Below are 17,962 nucleotides of genomic sequence, written 5' to 3'. Positions count from 1 at the left end.
CAATGACCCATCTGTATAGAAGTGCCATGACTTGTGGTATTGTCTACATAATTCCGTGTGCTGTGCTTTTGCTTGGTCTTTATCCTCTGCTCGTGAAAAGCTTAGTGTTGCAGGTACCCAGGGTACGAAAGGATGGGCTACTATAGTTTCCATCTCCTTTAGACCCTCAAGCATTGGTGTATTGCGCACCATTGCGTTCAGGGGAGAAGTGAACTTCTTCCTTGGTTTACGCAGAATACTTGTTACGATGTTACGCGCGGGATGATCGCCAGATCTCGTGAGCGTTCTTACCATGTAAGCCTCGGCTTTCATGCGTAACCTCTCGGTTGGTGTCAGCACCGCGGTGTCGAAGTGGAGCATGTGTATAGGAGTGGTACGGACAGCGCCTAGAGCCTTTCTGAGCATTCTGTTCTGTAGCAGTTCTAGCGTGCGGATAGCTCGGCCGTGTTTGTAAGGATTAATCCAAACGTGGCCCTAGATTTATCAGTTCCATCCATAACAATAAAACTAGATAAGCAGTTCTCTTACATTTCAAGGCATTCCGGAATCGTATGAAATTTTTAAAAATGATATTTTTGGATTTTCCAATAAAGAGGAATGTAACTATTTAAAGAATATTTATTCACTTGAATGAAATAGTTCAATGGAAACTCACCCTTGTGGCGTAGAAGTTAGCGTATCTGCCTCCGGTTGGGACAGCAGAGGGTCGCGGGTGCAATTCCCGTCAGGGGTTAGACTTTTTTTGCCAATTTTTTGAACAATAATTTTTGTTCATATTGCATTCCTTGAAATAACCGTTAAATGTATAAGCTTTAATATTTAGTTTTAGTATGTTTAAAGAAGTTATTATATTATTATTATTTCTTCGACTCGTACAACCAACAGACATCGTCGTCAATGACGGCTCCAGAGTTACCACCTTTATCGCCAATTATCGTCATACAATGCCTTCAATCAAATCAAGGTCTGATGAGTCTTGGGAAGTCGCTATTACAATCTTTTGTTGTGAGTCCGCTTTATCGCTGAAGATGTAATCTAACGATAAGTTTAGTTTGATAGTATAATCTCAAATTATCCCCAAGCTGATCTTACTCTTGTAGCAAATAAAGTGACTTCCGTATCAGAGCTTGCTATTGTCTCCGAGAACCTCAAGATACCAGAACTGAAACCACTTACATCCACCGAAGACAAGAGTAATGTGTTATTAGCGTGAGTATTCTGCTACCTGTGTTTACTTTTCACACAAATTCCAGTTTCGTTGGCGCCATATACAAAGAAAAAGGCTTCAATCAACTCAAAGAATGGCTTTCTAGCGTTATAGCTCTACGAATTACTTCTGCTATCGATTTTAAAGACTTACAGCAAACACCATCTAATAATGGATCATCTACGAGTCAGCTTAAAGAGAAATCAGAGGGTAGATTATCATCAACTGACGAGAGATATGATGTGAAGCAGGAAGAACAAGATGATTCTATCGAAGTTATGCCTGAATCATCATACAGAGCGCATGATATCGATATGAATTCCAAGAAAACTCAAGCACATAAATCTGAAGCACTAGACAAGCCTGATGTGTACAAAAAATACGTCAAGATCGAAAACATCGAAGAGAATTTAGCTAAAGAGCGCGAAGAAGACTTCAAAAGGAGGCACGAGGAGATGCTCAAAAAGAAAGCTAAAGATTCGGAACGTGATGGCAAGAGAAAGAGAGAAGTAGATGCTAATTTACCGCTCAAGAATCTTAATTGGCAATCAAGTTACTCGGAACCTGCAAAACGTGAGTTTATACAGTCTCTTCAATCGTCAGCCCAGTATGTAGAAGGTAGATCCATGTCAAAGTACGGTCTGGATTATGGTCAACGGCTTCCTATACCTGAAGAATTAAACATTGAGGGCTGTCCTGAGCTCCCAGAAATATTTCCACCGTGTTTACCATCACTTTCCGACGAATCTCTGTTTGAAGTTCTCACTCACAGATCACTGAATCCTCCATTAAACGCTATGCAAGATCCAGATGTGAGTCACTTATCTGTTGATGTAGTTTTCTAACATTCTCGAAAAGGAATACGCGTCATTCGATAACGAAAGGCTTGAATTCCTTGGTGATGCTGTCTTAGAAGTACATACAACAGAGGCAATCTTTGTTACGTATCCTCAACTCAGACCAGCAGGGATGGTACATCTTAGAAACAAACTCGTAAACACTTACATTCTAGCGTACTTTGCTGATATGTACGGCCTACCAGCCAAACTGAGAATGTCAACAAGCTACAAGAATCAAGATATGCATCGTTCACCGAAATGCAAAGCAGATGTAATGGAAGCATACATCGGTGCTGTATATCGTGATAGGGAAGCTGGAGTTAGTAGACAATGGCTACTAGATTTGCTTGCTCCATTCGTCCTCATTCATCTCCCTGCGGTCCGGAAGGAATTTGAAGAGAGAAATAGCACAGAAGTACAGGGACATTGGGCTACAGCTATAAACAAAGTTTTTGATAAGAACAAAATGGAATGGGCTTTTCATGAAGCTGATCGAAATCTAGAAGGTGTTGCTAATTGGAATGCACAACTTTTCGTTGATGGAGATAAAGTGGCTGATGTTTGCGGTAGTAGTAAAAAGAATGCGAAGTTCATCATCGCTGCTATGATCGCTGAGCATCTCAAGATACCTGACGCTGCAGGTAATTATGTCCCTGAAGGTTACACGAAGAATGTTAAAACTGGTGAACTCTTTACCGCGAATCTGGAAAAATTGCGAAATCTTACTTCAATTGCTGATACCTCTAATAAAAAGCAAAAGACAAAGTAGATGCTGCATTACTTTATTTATTTATATACACATGTATAGAATACTTTGAAATATTAATAAAATTAACATTACCAATAACCGTAAATGTGTTTATGAACTTGCTACGTTTCTTTGCATTCTCTTTATATGTGGGTTCAACCGCCAGTTCTCCTTTGTTCGTTCATCCGAAAGAGAAAGAACGGAATACTTGTGTTTATTTTGGTTTCAGTGGTTTCTAAGGCTTCATAATTAGTGTATGACTATATAGCTACTTATAGAATTAATAGATAGCGACATACACATCACGCTGAGCTATTCAATTATGTTTGAGTTCCACTCATAGAGGTTAAGACACCTAGGTAGAGAATATTTGCTTGTGACATGCGCTATAAATTACCAATACATGATAATAATTGGACGATAACACTTTCATTACTGCAAGCGGTTATCATCCAATAGCGATGGTGATTTATAGGGAATATCAAGATACAGCAGCATTTATAAACTAATACAGGTAGTATAAGATTGTTTACAAGTAATAGCTTAGTGGAATATAAACTAATGCAAGTAATACTGTTACCACAAATATGAGTGTGAATTGGTTACAAATCAGTTAAGTACATTAATATATGAATACCCATACGGTTACACTGTAACGTACATCTAAATTCGGCCAGGGAGGAATATATCAGAATTCCAACTAACAATTGAACTGAGAATGGTTGTAATTGTAAAGAATATTAATTGAATAATGATAAAATCATCCACTAATAATTATACTTCCCTACACTTTCAATAGTCCTTCCTTACAATCAATCATGTCTGATTTGCAGAAATTCGTAGAGAAGGTGCTTATCGAACATCAATTAGGCGATGAAGATTTACAATTGATTTCTGAATACATTGGTAGGTTTAGTTTATTATAACGAGCTAATTCTAACTCTAATGTAGTCGTAATGATCACAAATCAAAAGAACGCGGGTGAGTGAAGGCCTATATAAAATAATAAAGCATTCTAACGATTGATTAGAACAAGTAACATCAGAAATGTGTGACTTAATCGGTGATCGCTATAATGCCACAATAACTCAGCAGATATTCAACGAAATTAATAAGGAGCAATCAACTGAAAAACCCGTCAATGAGATAGAACAGCCAAAAGAGGAAAAACCTGCACCAGTTGAGCAACCAGTACAAGCAGAATCCCAACAGCCGGATCAGACAGAAGTGCCACAGCAAGTGGAGACTTCCCAACCAATGGCAGCTCCTTCGACATCTACCAAGCGTTCTGCAGCTGATGCATCATTGGACGATCTCATCTTTGGTAACAACCAAGCTAATCAGGGTAATAACTATAGACAAAACAAGCGTAGACCGCAAGAAAACAACAATCAAACACGTCATCCACGATTAGACCCAGCAACTTATAAATTATCAAAAGAGTTGACGACAAATTTCCTTGAATCTAACCCACAAATGAAGAAGCAATACGAGGCTTATAATTTCCAAGATAGGACGAACTTCGAGAGACAATTACTTCAACAACACTTCATGACTATGCAGACTGCGAAAGTCATGCAAGAACAATTTGAAAAGATGCAAAAGGAAGCAGAAGAGAAGGCTGCACAGAGATTAGGTGGTGGTGTCAGCACAAGAGGTAGTCCAGCTAGAGGTGGCTTTAGAGGACGTGGTGGTGCCCCTAGAGGTGGATTCTCTCAGCGTGGTAATGCCAGAGGTGGATTTGCAAATAAGGTAAGTATGTTGTCAATTTTATTAACATTCTAACACCCTATAGAGCGTCACATTTGGAAATCAACCTAAGCCAACTCCGTCAGTCCTGGATAGACCATTATCAGATGATACACCAAAGCATAAAGTTTGGGTACGTAATGGTGGCGGAGGTGACCAGGAGCAGGTACCAAGTGAATTACCAAAATCAAAGAAGTTCTCCACTGACGGTACAGAAAAACCTAAAGAGCAGCAAGCAGAACAAGGACAATAATGGATTAAAAAATGTACTAATATTGTAAAAAGTATATATATAATGCAAATTACAGATAATAACAATAAAATTAAAACAAAGCTCCTATATCTGATGCGAGTTAACAATGAGAAAATATATGAAAAGAGACAAGCTAATCATCCTTGTTAGCCTGTGATTGTGATGGTGAATGTGATCTATCCTCTGGTTCTTCACTTAAAGCTGGAATATCAGGTTTGTTTTCGTGTTTAGGTGATAAATCTGCTGGTAAACCAACATTTGTAGATTCAGGTGATAGACTAGGTGTTGGTTGTTGAGTTTGTTCATTTATAGTAGCCAATTTGTCGTCTTCTTCGTTGCTTTGTGGCATTGGGAATGGGGGACCACGGTAGTTATTTTCAAGTTCACGATAGAAGGTGTTATTACGAGCAGCTGAGAAACTGGTAGCCATTGAGCGAGTTCTGCGTAAAGCTTCAGCTTGCGATTGCTGATCTGCCATTTGTTGATCAGTTTCCCGAAGGTCAGATGGTAAGAGCACCTGGAAATATTAATATATTACCTTCTTATAAAGTAAACACTTACGGCTCTATCTATAGCGTTTGGTAATCCACGATGACGACCACGAATCATGACAACCATAAGTAACAATTTTGATAATGTACGCATCTCGCCTGATAATGAGTAATTTTTATCACTGACACCAAGACTGAGACCACAAGTACCGTATGCACTGACTACTTCAAAGAGTATACTAAAGATTGTAAAATAACTCTTCTCTTCGTCGAGTATCTTGCCCCTTTCAATGATGCAGAGAAGGAATAACACGAACGCTAACCACCAGATATCAAACGATAGTTGCTTTTTGACGTGCCAACCAAAATAGCTACCCCATAATTTACCTCTCGATGGCGAAGCAGTAGAGTCTACATTATCTTCGTTTGGTTCTTCAGAACTTTGATCATCATTTGAGTAAATTCCCAAACTCATCTCTTCATATACGTTCGTACCTCTAACTGACAAAGCTATAGGATAGACCGATACGAACATCATAATTAAATAGAGTAATTGGACTGATGGCGATAGATTTGCGAGATTAACTATATTAAATCCTGCAGCTCTAACTGCTGTAGCTTGCATAAATCCACACGCAAATCGAGTACCAAGTGGTATTTCTTCTATAGATGGTGTACCAATGTCCAATAATAGGAAGCAAACCCAATCAGTGACAACCATGATGACGACCATTGATAAAAGGAAATAAGTTTGGTGAGATGGGAAAAGATAAAGAAAAGCTCTTCTCGGATGGTCAAGCAAGAAATGTAATCCCCTATATTCTTGAGATTCTTTTCTGACTACTTTCGTACCTAACCAAATTATAAACCTTAACATTATTGGAAAACATGTGTTGCCGAGCAAAATTAGGAATGATATAGGAAGGTACATTCCGTAAGCCGTTTGAAATTTTTGCAACGAACTATCAACAAGACTCATACCAGTATTACTATACGCACTAACTGTATTGAAAGCAGTATACCATACTGGATTCAAATTTGGTGCCTCCTCTTCAACCGTATTTCTAAATCTTGGAATTTCATTGATATAAGGTGCAATAATAGTCAATCCAATTAACTGGAAGAAGAAATAATAGAATATCAGAATAACTGTGAGTATTTTCAAAGCAAGATATTCGGCACCACCTAGTTCATCGAGTTGCTCATCTGTCAGGTCCTTGAAGACGGAATTACGCCCAACGATAGCGTCGAAGGTGATATAAGGTGCGTGCTTACCCCGACTACCAAGTCCACCAATTGTGCCCTCTGGTTGTGAAGTATACGTGTGGGTGTATGGTATAGTAACAGATCTATCAAGTCTAGATCTAAATTGTGGGAAAATCTTATCGACGAATCGTGTTATCAATGTCAATGGGCCTGGAAAACCACCAAAATTCCTATCACGTGTTGAATATGGCTTGGTTGTAGTTCTAGGGAAATATCCTGATGGTGCTATAGATCTTGATCTACCCGACTGATAGGTGTTACTTCTATCAAGGTTTGTTCCTGCAGTCCTTTGTCGATTGATCGATAAATCAGGCTCACGGAATCCAATGGTGGCACTACGTGGAAATTTCTCTTCATCAACTTGAGAATTCCCATGATCTACAATAATAGGTTGAGGCTGTGGATCTTGCGATGGCCTGTCTATTGATCTAGAGCCGAATGATTCACCTCTACCAATCCTAGATGGTCTTCCGGAAGCCTGTAAGGTAACTGAAGATCTCTTCCGCTGTTGTTGTTGTTGCTGTCCAGCCATCTTTTCAGCATCTTCTTCTTCAGATTCTGAGTCTGTGTCGAGTGCGTGTTCATTGTCCGCATTCTTGTATTGATTCTTGATGTCTTGATGCGATTGCATTGGTGAATGCGGTGGTGACATGGATTTAGCAGACGCCTTATCAGATATCCAACCACCAGGTGCCATTCTATTAATCAGAGCTGGTGCATCGACACGACGAATCATTGATGGTGTGAACCTTCGTTTCTTCTTCTGCTTGTCACCGATTGGAGGTATGCTATCAGGGTCATGATGTGCAGATGTGCCAATACCTAGTGATCTTGCAACCCTATTCAATTTGGTTCCACCTGCAGGTTTGATAGGTGTCTTGAATTCAGATGACGATGATGACGATGATGGAGATATATTGTTTGGAGTTGAAGGACGCTCAGAATGATCTGAAGGACGTTGTGATGATTGTCTAAAACGGGATCTAATACCTGATGCAGTTTCTCTGGCTGAAGAGGTTGCCACTTCATACCACGAAGGTCTTCGCTGTGCTTTTCTCTTATTCTCTGTCATAATAACATGTTCAAACCGCTTTCTGAAGTAGAATCTAAGAAATTGTTAATAAAAGATAGTGATATATAAACCGACGAACCTTCTTATGATGACCATAACAATTGATACGGTCGAGACTGAACCAATTGACATACAAAAGAATAGTACAGCTTGTTGAAATCCGTTAAAATGACTGAGCTCAATTGTAGATAGACCTGTGACAGTGAAGGCAGAAGTTGCGACGAACAAGGTATCTATGTATGCGAAACCGTGGTTTGTATCGCCAGCGTAGATGATAGCACCAAAGATGAGTGGTGCGATAGTAAAAACGAGCATGTGTATTCTATAAAAGTTAAAAGACCCCTTCCATGCATCGTGAAGCCAGTCTCTAACTTTCACCGGATTTGGTTTCTCTGTCCCATCAGAAGCCAGCTCATCGTTATCTTTACCCGAATTATTCATCTATAGTCTAGTCACTGTAGTCCCTAAAGACCTCTTAAAATGTCAAAGATTTTTCTTTCCTTAATTAACTCTCGATGGAATTTATCAAGAGAAGATTATACGTCACTCATTATAAAAATAGATCTACACAAAACAAATTGCAGAGAATGAGGAAAAATGAATAAATTTTACATAGGTAGTTATATATGGACTACGTATTTTAACGACCACCTCCAATAGCTTTTTGCATAGCACGCTTGATGAGCAATTGGCTCTTTCTGAGTTCATCTGCTGTGCTCTCTTCAATTTCGAGCTTCTCAAGTGCCTTTGCGAGTTCAGCTTCAACTGCAGCCTTTTGGTTTCTCTTCAACTTCATACCGAATTCTGGTGAAGTGATAGTTGATTCAACTTGTGAGATTTGAGCTTCTAATTCTGACTTAGCTTCGTGCTTAGCGGTGAATTCCTTGTCAGATTGCTTGAATTGTTCAGCATCCTTGATCATTTGGTCGATCTCAGTTGATGAGAGTCTACCAACTGAGTTGGTGATGGTGATGTTAGCCTTTCTACCTGAAGCCTTGTCTTGAGCAGAGACCTTCAAGAGACCGTTGGCATCAACTTCGAAGGTACAGTGAAGTTCAGCTTGACCTCTTGGCATTGGTGGAATACCGGTAAGTTCGAATTCACCAAGGAGTCTGTTGTCACGGCATTGAGTACGTTCACCTTCGTAGACTGGGAAAGTAACTTGAGTTTGGTTGTCTTCAACGGTGGTGAAGGTACGTGACTTGTTACATGGGATTGGAGTGTTACGTGGAACAACAACACCGAAGACATCACCTTGCATAGCAACACCAAGTGAGAGTGGAGCAACATCCAAGAGAAGGAGGTCAGCAGTCTTGTCTGAGGTGTGACCGGTAAGGACAGCAGCTTGAACAGCAGCACCGTATGCAACAGCCTCATCTGGGTTGATGGACTTGTTCAATTGCTTACCACCGAAGTATTCAGAAACGAGTGATTGGACCTTTGGAATACGGGTTGAACCACCAACGAGAACGATTTCGTCAACCTTTTGAGTTGAGACCTTAGCGTCCTTGAGAACGCGAGCAACTGGGTCGATGGTTGACTTGAACTTGTCAGCGTTGATTTCTTCGAAACGAGCACGGGTGATGTTTGCTTGGAAGTCAATACCGTTGAAGAGTGAGTCAACTTCGACGGTGGTTTGGGTGACTGATGAGAGGGTACGCTTAGCACGTTCACAAGCAGAACGGAGACGACGCATAGCACGAGCATCATCGGTGATGTCAACCTTGTTCTTACGTTGGAATTCAGCCTTGAAGTGTTCAAGGAGGGTGTTGTCGAAATCTTCACCACCAAGGTGAGTGTCACCAGCAGTAGCCTTGACAGCGAAAACACCACCAGTGATGTTAAGGAGGGAAACATCGAAGGTACCACCACCCAAATCGAAAATCAAGACGTTCTTCTCTTCAGAAGACTTTGAGTCGAGACCGTAAGCGATAGCAGCAGCGGTTGGCTCGTTGATGATACGGAGGACTTCGAGACCAGCGATGACACCAGCGTCCTTGGTAGCGAGACGTTGTGAGTCGTTGAAGTAAGCTGGGACGGTAACGACAGCCTTGGTGACTTCAGAGTCGAGCTTAGCTTCAGCGATTTCCTTCATCTTGGTGAGAACCATAGCTGAGATTTCTTGTGGGGAGAATTGCTTTTCTTCACCCTTGAATTGAACCTTGACGACTGGGGAACCTTCCTTGTCGACGATTTCGAATGGCCATGCCTTTGAGTCCTTCTTGACTTCATCGTCATCAGTACGACGACCGATCAAACGCTTAACGTCGAAGACGGTGTTCTTTGGGTTCATAGCAGATTGGTTCTTAGCAGCGTCACCAATGAGACGTTCGGCATCGTTGAAAGCAACGTATGAAGGAGTGGTACGGTTTCCTTGGTCGTTGGCGATAATTTCAACTCTGTCGTTTTGCCAGACACCACAGCAAGAGTAGGTGGTACCCTAATAGCTGGTATTAGTAAAAGGAATATTTTTCGTGCTGGCGTAGAGAGGTAGCTTTTCTGCGAAGATCGGAAAACTTTCAAAATGGAGGAATTGAGAGATGAAAAGTTGTAGACGAATTAAAAAAACTGCCTTATTGCGAATATATACAGAAAAGCTACTTTCGCCCATTTGCCGGTGTATACTCACAAGATCGATACCAATTGCTGGGACAGCAGTTTGTGGCTGGGTTGGTTGCTGCTCAGTAGACCTTGTAGGGATTAGTAAGAGTTGTAGATCTCCGCCAAAACTTACATCTCGATTAAACCAAAGTTGGTGGTGGACCAAAAAGCTGAAGCTCAACTGAAATGCGAAGAATCTCTTGAATAAAAAATTCTGAAATCGCAATATAAATAAATTTTATAAAACAGCAAATCTGTAATTATTTATTCTAATGCATATATTCAAATACTCTATTCTATCCTAATATCTCCCTCGCTCTGTCCATCTCTGGTGTAGCGATATCGAGATACAGATAGCAGCGAACGTTATATAGACTCTGGTAGTAGATATAGCAACTGAATCTCTTTAATTACAGATAAAAACTGCTATCCATATCTCTTAGTAACGTACTACGATGGCCAACAAACGTAAATCCACGGCAGAAGAACCAAAAGCGCTGTTAAATGCATCTAGAAACTTTGACAGTGAATTAGACAGCTTATTCAGTTCATCAGCTGGTCCATCCAGCTTCAAATCTATCAAGGTCAATCACAAAGATCAAGTAAAGAAGGCGAAAGAAGCAGTAAAGAATCTATCAAAAGCCGATAAACAGCCTGATACACCAGTAGAACAGCCTGCTATTCCATCTTCCGTTCCCGACAACGAGGAGGAAGACATCGATGAAGAAACTCTCAAGGAATTCGCTCAGGAAATAGGTAGAGACGCTGACGATTTAGGCGACGACGACAAAAACTGGGAAGACGATGTTGACAACAAGAAGAAAAAGTCAGCTCCCCGTGTCTATCAGATAGAGAATGAAACAGCAGAACAGAAAAACGAGAGGACTGTTTTCGTTGGTAACATTCCTGCAGAAGCAGCCAAGAGTAAAGTACGTTCACTTTTCTATTGCATATGCCTGTCTAACTTTATCCAGCCACTTAGCAAAAAGCTCGTCAGACATTTGATGGAAATTTCAGACTTACCACCAACTGCAAAATACGACAGCATTCGCTTCAGATCTGTCGCATTTAGTGTTCCAACTTCCGCATCTGCAAAATCAAACGCCGACAATAAGCGTTATCAGACACCAAAACAGAAACGTAAAGTTGCATTCATCAAGCAAGACTTACACCCTGATGCTGCATCCGTCAACGCCTACGTCGTATTCGGTTATAGGAGATCGAACGACGTTGTATTGCTTAATAACAAAGACAAAGATATTCCACCATCGGAAGTAGCCCAGAAAGTTGTAGATGCTGCAAATGGAAGCACATTCGAAGGCAGAATATTGCGTGTCGATAGAGTTCTCAACGTCGATAAGACAGGTACGAGATGGCACATCGACAAGGATATGGCCAAGCGTACTCTTTATGTTGGTAGACTCGACTTCGGCCAGAAAGACAACGAGCTGGGTGAATTCATAGAGAAGCTTCTCAACGAAGAGAAGGGTACATATAAATCCAAAGACGCCGATGATAAAGCCAAATCATGGGTGAGAGGCGTAAGAATTGTACGTGATCCAGACACACAATTGGGCAAGGGTTTTGGATATGTTCATTTGGCAGACAACGACTGTGTGGAAGAACTTCTATTACTCCCAGATGAACGCAGAAGGTTGAACAAGCGTACACTCAGATTTGCGAAATCCAAGGCATCAGGCAAGCAAAAGCCACAAGAAGATGCCAAAGAAGCCGAAAAGAAGGATAAAAAGGACGCTAAGAAGAGTGTAACTGCAAAACCAGGAAAGATCGTCAAGGGTGATCCAAATCTCGGTGACAAACTCGCAGACATGACGAAAGAAGCGCGCAAGAAAACGAAAGCTGTAGACGCAGTCAGACAAGCGCGTAGATTAGCCAAAAAGCAACAAGCTGTATCAAAGAAGCAAACAGATGATAAGGTAAAGCTCACGAAGACACGTAAGAAGCCAACAGACAAGAAGCCAGCGAAGAACGCGAAGAAGACCAAGAAACCACTATCTGATAAGGCTTTATCAAAGCGTAATAATAAAAAGTAAATAATTTATAGAGATTTATTTTAATAATTTATATTTGTTTCATTTTTACTTTGAAAAGTGACGTCGAAGGAAAATGGAGGATTTAGGATCACCGAAGCAAACGATGCCATCAGAGGTTGTAGTAGGACCTCTAGAGACCGCTAATGACAGTAATTCCAACCCATGGTCGCCCTGGGCAACCTACAGCGCGAACACACAGGCAACAACTTCCTCATATCTTGACGGTTTAGTTCGTAAGTGCATGGAGTGAATATTTGTTTATCTGACGTGTTCAGCTGATGAGAACTTCGCGGACGAATTCGAACAACAATGGATGGCTCACACATCTGGATCCGACGCAGACATGACGATAGCGGCATTGCAGAAGTTATTGTTTAGAACTGAGTTACCAGCACGTAGTGTAGAGAAAGTAAGTCTTCATTTACCTTACAATTATCACTAATTAGACTCAAGATACTTGGTTTAACGGTTAGAGGAAGGGTTGTGCAAAAAGCAGAGTTCAAATTCGCTCTAGCTTTAGCTGCATATGCTCAGCAAGGACAGGAGCTTATAATTGATGTCGTTACGATGGCAAAACCGCCGATTCCATACCCGAAGATAGTCGACATGCCGGAAGGTGTATCTCAAAATGACGACAGCTGGACAGTCGCTACTCAGGCAGAAATGACAGAAACCGTCATTATAAGATTAGAGGGTGAAAAGGAAGGCTTCTTGTTCACGCACCACAACTACAACATCGAGTCAAGTAGAGGTGATGTCTCAAGGCGTTTCTCTGATTTCGTATGGCTACACGACTGCCTTTTGGTCAGATATCCTTTCAGAAACATACCGAACCTCCCACCTAAAAGATTGACTGTCAGTGGACACAGTCTGAGCACTGATGCGAATTTCCTCGAGACGCGTCGTAGAGGTTTACAGAGGTATGTATACGTTTATACACGAGTTAAATAACTAAATGAGCACAGGTATATGAATTTTATATTAAATCATCCTATTCTCAAAACAGACGGTTTGGTGTTGACATTTCTTGAAACACCAAGCCTCGAGAGCTGGCGCAAGAATACTAAAGTCGCGCTAGAGGAGGAATCTCAAATGCTCAACCGCGTCAAAGCGATGTCCATACCTGTCGATCTCGATGAGAGGATTGACAAATTGAAAGTCAGAATACCAAACTTGATAGATAATTGGACTACGTTGTGTGCACAATTCGAGCGTATCCTCAAGCGTAACGAGACTGATGCCAGGGATTATATTACGTTGAGCATGACCATGGGGACTGTTATAGAGAGTGACAGTCAATCCTGGGGACGTGGCCAAGGTGATACTGTGAGCGACAACCTCACACTTGCGAAGACAGGCCTTGAAGAATACGCTTCGGTAGCGTATGATCGTACATTGCAAATGTCGCTGCAGGCATTGGAAGCCTCCAGGGTGGGTAATTGTTTCTCTGAAAAGTAAGCAGTATTTACTAACGACACGTTAGTATGTGCGAGACCTGTACATCGCCTACCTCTCGCTTTTGTCGAGGTATGACAAATTAACACCACATTCCGTTGAGAAACTTAAGAAGAACATGGAGCGCTCACAACGTAAAATACAAACATTGGCACAAGCTCTCGAACGTGAGGGTGACTTGAAGCAGAGGAGGAAATTTGAGAATGAGATACACACCCAAAATACAATTATTGAATCGGCACAAGTGCAAATTCAGCACGCATTAACTAAAAGACAATTCGCGAGGTATTGCGTCTGGACAGAGTTGATTCAATTACAACACCAAGAAACGCCTCTGGTTTATAACGTCATAAGAACGCTAATTAATAGTCACATACAAAAGTACAACGACAGCGGCTCAACTTGGAAAGCATTGAAAGAGAAGTTGACTGTTAACTAATGATACATTTTATACAAATCTTGGAACATTCGACATTGTAATATAGTTCTTTTGCTTTATATTCATCGATCATCTAATGGAATCTCCTACCAATCCCGCCACATTTGTAGCAATTCTCAGTTATACCAAACAACCAGTCTGTTCTTTTACCCGTGCCATCGCATTTATAGCAGAATGTACCACCGACTGATGATAAATGAGCAGAATTTTACAGAATATGAGACACTCACTTCTCGGATCACCTGCTTGGAAGACAACAGCACCTGGAGGTGGTCTACCTGTGCTTATGATGCCATTAATTGGCGGACCTCTGACCGGCATGCGGTTCGGATAATGAGAGTAACCTGCAGTGACATTAGAAAGGCTGGTGATACAATTAAAACGCACTTGGGTTGTATGAATAGCTCTGCGTCTGTTGCATACCAGAGCTCGGATAGCCATTTGGTCGGGTATGTATCGGCGTCTGAGGAATTTGCTGAGGCTGAACCTGTGGTGCTGTGGTGAATGGACGACGTGGACCCTGCTCGAGAACTCTATCGCTAAGGACTTCTTCATATGGTGGGGGTTCTTCCTCTTCATATCGCTGTTCGAAACTCGCCGTAGACGATTCTGCGGGTCTGGGCGGTTGTGGGGGAGATTTTGGTCTATTTGGTAGTGGTGGTGGTGGTATATAAGTGTTGGATTGGCTACTGTTGCTGCTTTCCATCGGGGTATTCTGTAAGGCTTGACTTATAGACTGTCTCTCTTCTTCTTCTCGCCTTCGCTGCTCTTGCTGCTCCCTCTCACGGGCCTGCTGTTCCTGTTCTACCAGCGTGCTAAATGGGTTGTTGTTTCCGAGTAGCATGATGGACGTTATATTGGAAGAGGATACAAGATAGGCTCTACTATAGTTATTTAAGTCTAGAAATAATAGAAATTCCTTATAAAAGTGCTTTAGTCAGCAAATAATTTCTAATCATATGACGTCGACAATGGCTTAGACAGAATTACACCCTCTCTCTTTCTCTTCTTCTTCTATACCACCGTCTAATCTGATATGAATAATCTCATACGCTCAAGCCTGTGGCTCGGTATTTCTTCAAATAGCACGAAGCTCGTTCGTTCACTCACAGATCACGATTTTGCAGAACGTGATGCGTATTTTAACAGGAAGGGATTCCATAAGTAGGTTATGACGCCAACTAAAGCTCGTAGTAATGACCTCTTTCAGCCACTTTATACATGGTGTATACGCCGCATACTCTCTTGGTGCACAACCAAAGACTATACAGCGAATCGCAGACGCATTAGCGAGCTACCAGCAGCCCCTTAGACCAGTTGAAAAGGGTACACCGATCAACCAATCTAATTGGAATGACAAGCAGTTGCTCGGGAAGCGAGACAACTATCCAACCTACTTGAACTATTTCAGGGAGGAAGTAGACAAAACAAAGGATACAGCATCATTGTTGGATAAATACATATATAGTCGCATAGCTAATGAAGTTGGTGTAGATGTAGGTATCAGCTCCCCATATTGTTTGTTCTGATGGCATCCAGATGCTTTCTAGGTTTTTCAGTGGCTTGATACATCCTATTATACATCTTGGCTATGCGCTTGAATTCGAACACGTCGATAACAAACGTGAGGTTCTAGCTCAGGCATTGGCATGGACAGCGACACATCCATCAGACTTCTCCGCTGTTCTACCACAAGATTTATGGTCAAATCCTGAAAAAGAGAACGCTCAGCGCAAGTCTTCTCTACAAGTCTACTTTGATGTTCTCAAGGATGAAAAATATTCGGCAAATAGTCCAGACACGCCTACGTTAAACCACGATTTCCCTGTATCTGCGACGGTCAAGTCAGCTGGTGGAATGCTTCTCGAAGAAGCCTCTCATTTCGATCTCCCTGCTAGTGATATACCCAAGCGCCAGGACGAGCTCTGCAGGGAACTAGCATACACTGCTATGCTCATGTATGCATCTGGTGGATATAAGGCAGGCAAAAAGTTCAAGCCGGAGTTCATGTGAGTTTGTGTAACTAACAATGGAGGGATTGTCTGACAGACAACTAGCCTAGTTCATATCCTCAACTCGTCACATTTTATTCCCTTTATACTTCACTACACGCCTTCCGCAATCAATAAGAGGCTCCTCCTGTCAGCTTACTTTAGAGTTATCTTGACTGTCTATGTTTCGCGCGGCAGGCCATCTCTCGACGCTGAGGTTATCAAGAAGAGGGAAATTCCTGAAGACGAAACGAATATTTGGCTAGGTATTGTAGATGATGGTCTCAAGCAGGATGATGAGCATGTCTTAAAGGCTATTCGTACTCTTGCTTTCCACGATAGCAAGTATAGCGAAGACGTTCCACCTGAAGTTTCCTCTGTTAGCCTTGATGGCAGTATATGGAGCAGAGTCGCTCACCAGCATATCAACGCGTTCAAGAGCGGTAGCGCATGGAGTTATGAAAGACCAGGTTTTGAAGAAAGTTGGGCTAATGATCAGGTCGTTTACGATTGTGAGTAGGGTAATCTTATGTAACTGTTCAACTCTTTCATGCACATTTAATGTCTTGATTCTCAGCTTATAAACTGGGTTGGATTTTTTTATATAATATCGAACTGTATGCCCTTGTATGTGACGCTCTGCTGCTCGGTTCTTCATTTAACTGACGAACAGATATATGTACGATTCTGATTGAATGTTTCATAGTATTTTTTTTAGCTACTCTCCCCATCCGCTTCGTTCGCTTATCCCAATGACGAGCAACATGCGTTATGCTGAATTAGGCGTAACCTATAAAAGGATGGAGTTTATGTATTGAATAGAAAAGGATAGACTTGGCTTTTAAGCCCGAAAGCTGTGCTTGTTCAACTATACATTCATAGCAAATCACATCCAGAACACCTTTTTTGTTCAAATTGTAGCGTCAAAAGCACATTTTGCAGCGTAAAGCAGTATTTTTGCATACTCTCAAAACGCTTTACCGATGTTAAGATTTATAGACAAAAAAGCCGAATTCGACATGGATGAAAGCTAACATCGCGATTACGTAACTGCTTAAACTACACAGAATGCTGGAATGCGTCTATCATAGTAGTACGTCTGTATTCATACCGAATATGTCATATTCTATAAACGCCATAGATTGGTGTGTTTCAGGTATGCAAATTTTCTTAGGTTATAATTGCGTCGCTGGCTTAAAGCCTTGACGATACGTGTCACTATATTGGAATTTTCACGTCATAGGGCCATCTAGAGGGACGGTAGCTAGCTATGGTATATTAGACGTAACTTCATGTTGGATATACATAATTTTTCTGCACCAGTGTGAATTTTGATTATTTAACAACAACCTAACAAAAAGTGTATAATCATGACTTAGTGAAACCTTCAACACATCGGGAATACAATAACCTATGATCCTATACTTTGCTACACGTTCCTTACCTCAACAAAGCCATTGTTGTGATTCACCAGAATATCAACAATAGATTGAATAGATTGACCAATCTTGATTCGTCTCGCATACTTTTCCCTCTGTTGTAATTGTCACCTAATAAAATGATTTTGTTTTTAGAAAAAATCTGGAAAAGAACTTTATATTGGTCGGTGCGTGTTTGCATTACACATTACAAGTGCACAAAGCTTCAATCTATATAAGCAGGCGCTGAACTTGTCTATAAAAAGTGAATAACGGTATGCCATTGACAGTATATAATACTTGCATATTTCCACCTGAAGTTCAATCCAGATATCAAGTCACATTAGTTTCAGATGAGGGTGAACCATACGATGAATTC

At 41.2% G+C, this 17,962-nt stretch overlaps 9 protein-coding genes across 9 annotated transcripts; 5 read left to right on the top strand and 4 right to left on the bottom strand.

The window, feature by feature from the left end:
* Window positions 1-7: 7 nt before the first annotated feature.
* WALSEDRAFT_62954 (hypothetical protein) lies at window positions 8-405 on the bottom strand (the record flags this gene model as incomplete). Its single annotated transcript, XM_006956919.1, has 1 exon — window positions 8-405. A coding segment is annotated over one exon (398 nt), but the record flags the coding sequence as incomplete, so codon positions are not given.
* A 750-nt stretch (window positions 406-1,155) lies between these two features.
* Window positions 1,156-2,887, top strand: WALSEDRAFT_59694 (ribonuclease III). Its single transcript, XM_006956918.1, has 3 exons — window positions 1,156-1,209; window positions 1,254-2,019; window positions 2,066-2,887. The coding sequence occupies exons 2-3, from the start codon at window positions 1,486-1,488 to the stop codon at window positions 2,813-2,815; spliced, it is 1,284 nt and encodes a 427-aa protein (XP_006956980.1). The 5' UTR covers window positions 1,156-1,209; window positions 1,254-1,485; the 3' UTR covers window positions 2,816-2,887.
* Window positions 2,888-3,035: 148 nt separating this feature from the next.
* Window positions 3,036-4,784, top strand: WALSEDRAFT_31614 (hypothetical protein). Its single transcript, XM_006956917.1, has 3 exons — window positions 3,036-3,700; window positions 3,746-3,775; window positions 3,825-4,784. The coding sequence occupies exons 1-3, from the start codon at window positions 3,613-3,615 to the stop codon at window positions 4,577-4,579; spliced, it is 873 nt and encodes a 290-aa protein (XP_006956979.1). The 5' UTR covers window positions 3,036-3,612; the 3' UTR covers window positions 4,580-4,784.
* A 102-nt stretch (window positions 4,785-4,886) lies between these two features.
* On the bottom strand, window positions 4,887-8,135 carry trk2 (TrkH-domain-containing protein). The gene is made up of 3 exons (XM_006956916.1): window positions 7,705-8,135; window positions 5,358-7,659; window positions 4,887-5,313 (listed from the first exon to the last, which is right to left on the bottom strand). Exons 1-3 carry the CDS (start codon window positions 8,064-8,066, stop codon window positions 4,930-4,932), a joined length of 3,048 nt encoding a protein of 1,015 aa, XP_006956978.1. The 5' UTR covers window positions 8,067-8,135; the 3' UTR covers window positions 4,887-4,929.
* Window positions 8,136-8,207: 72 nt separating this feature from the next.
* WALSEDRAFT_31612 (putative heat shock protein sks2) lies at window positions 8,208-10,381 on the bottom strand. The gene is made up of 3 exons (XM_006956915.1): window positions 10,360-10,381; window positions 10,255-10,315; window positions 8,208-10,065 (listed from the first exon to the last, which is right to left on the bottom strand). Coding segments are annotated over exons 1-3 (1,863 nt in total). The 5' UTR covers window positions 10,362-10,381; the 3' UTR covers window positions 8,208-8,265.
* A 699-nt stretch (window positions 10,382-11,080) lies between these two features.
* On the top strand, window positions 11,081-12,235 carry WALSEDRAFT_6282 (hypothetical protein; the record flags this gene model as incomplete). Its single annotated transcript, XM_006956776.1, has 2 exons — window positions 11,081-11,155; window positions 11,201-12,235. Coding segments are annotated over 2 exons (1,110 nt in total), but the record flags the coding sequence as incomplete, so codon positions are not given.
* A 102-nt stretch (window positions 12,236-12,337) lies between these two features.
* On the top strand, window positions 12,338-14,619 carry WALSEDRAFT_59688 (hypothetical protein). The gene is made up of 7 exons (XM_006956914.1): window positions 12,338-12,513; window positions 12,556-12,689; window positions 12,734-13,200; window positions 13,246-13,711; window positions 13,764-14,360; window positions 14,405-14,518; window positions 14,562-14,619. The coding sequence occupies exons 1-5, from the start codon at window positions 12,354-12,356 to the stop codon at window positions 14,172-14,174; spliced, it is 1,638 nt and encodes a 545-aa protein (XP_006956976.1). The 5' UTR covers window positions 12,338-12,353; the 3' UTR covers window positions 14,175-14,360; window positions 14,405-14,518; window positions 14,562-14,619.
* On the bottom strand, window positions 14,107-15,338 carry WALSEDRAFT_56603 (hypothetical protein). Its single transcript, XM_006956913.1, has 3 exons — window positions 14,562-15,338; window positions 14,405-14,518; window positions 14,107-14,360 (listed from the first exon to the last, which is right to left on the bottom strand). Exons 1-3 carry the CDS (start codon window positions 15,016-15,018, stop codon window positions 14,248-14,250), a joined length of 684 nt encoding a protein of 227 aa, XP_006956975.1. The 5' UTR covers window positions 15,019-15,338; the 3' UTR covers window positions 14,107-14,247.
* Window positions 15,211-16,685, top strand: WALSEDRAFT_50458 (hypothetical protein; the record flags this gene model as incomplete). Its single annotated transcript, XM_006956912.1, has 4 exons — window positions 15,211-15,338; window positions 15,385-15,670; window positions 15,714-16,183; window positions 16,232-16,685. 4 exons carry the CDS (start codon window positions 15,211-15,213, stop codon window positions 16,683-16,685), a joined length of 1,338 nt encoding a protein of 445 aa, XP_006956974.1.
* Between the last annotated feature and the right edge of the window lie 1,277 nt (window positions 16,686-17,962).

Source organism: Wallemia mellicola, assembly GCF_000263375.1.
Source record: "Wallemia mellicola CBS 633.66 unplaced genomic scaffold WALSEscaffold_4, whole genome shotgun sequence".
In the NCBI taxonomy this organism is placed as follows: domain Eukaryota; kingdom Fungi; phylum Basidiomycota; class Wallemiomycetes; order Wallemiales; family Wallemiaceae; genus Wallemia; species Wallemia mellicola.
The sequence above is the reverse complement of the archived record's forward strand: the minus strand, read 5'-3'. Positions and strand labels throughout refer to the sequence as shown.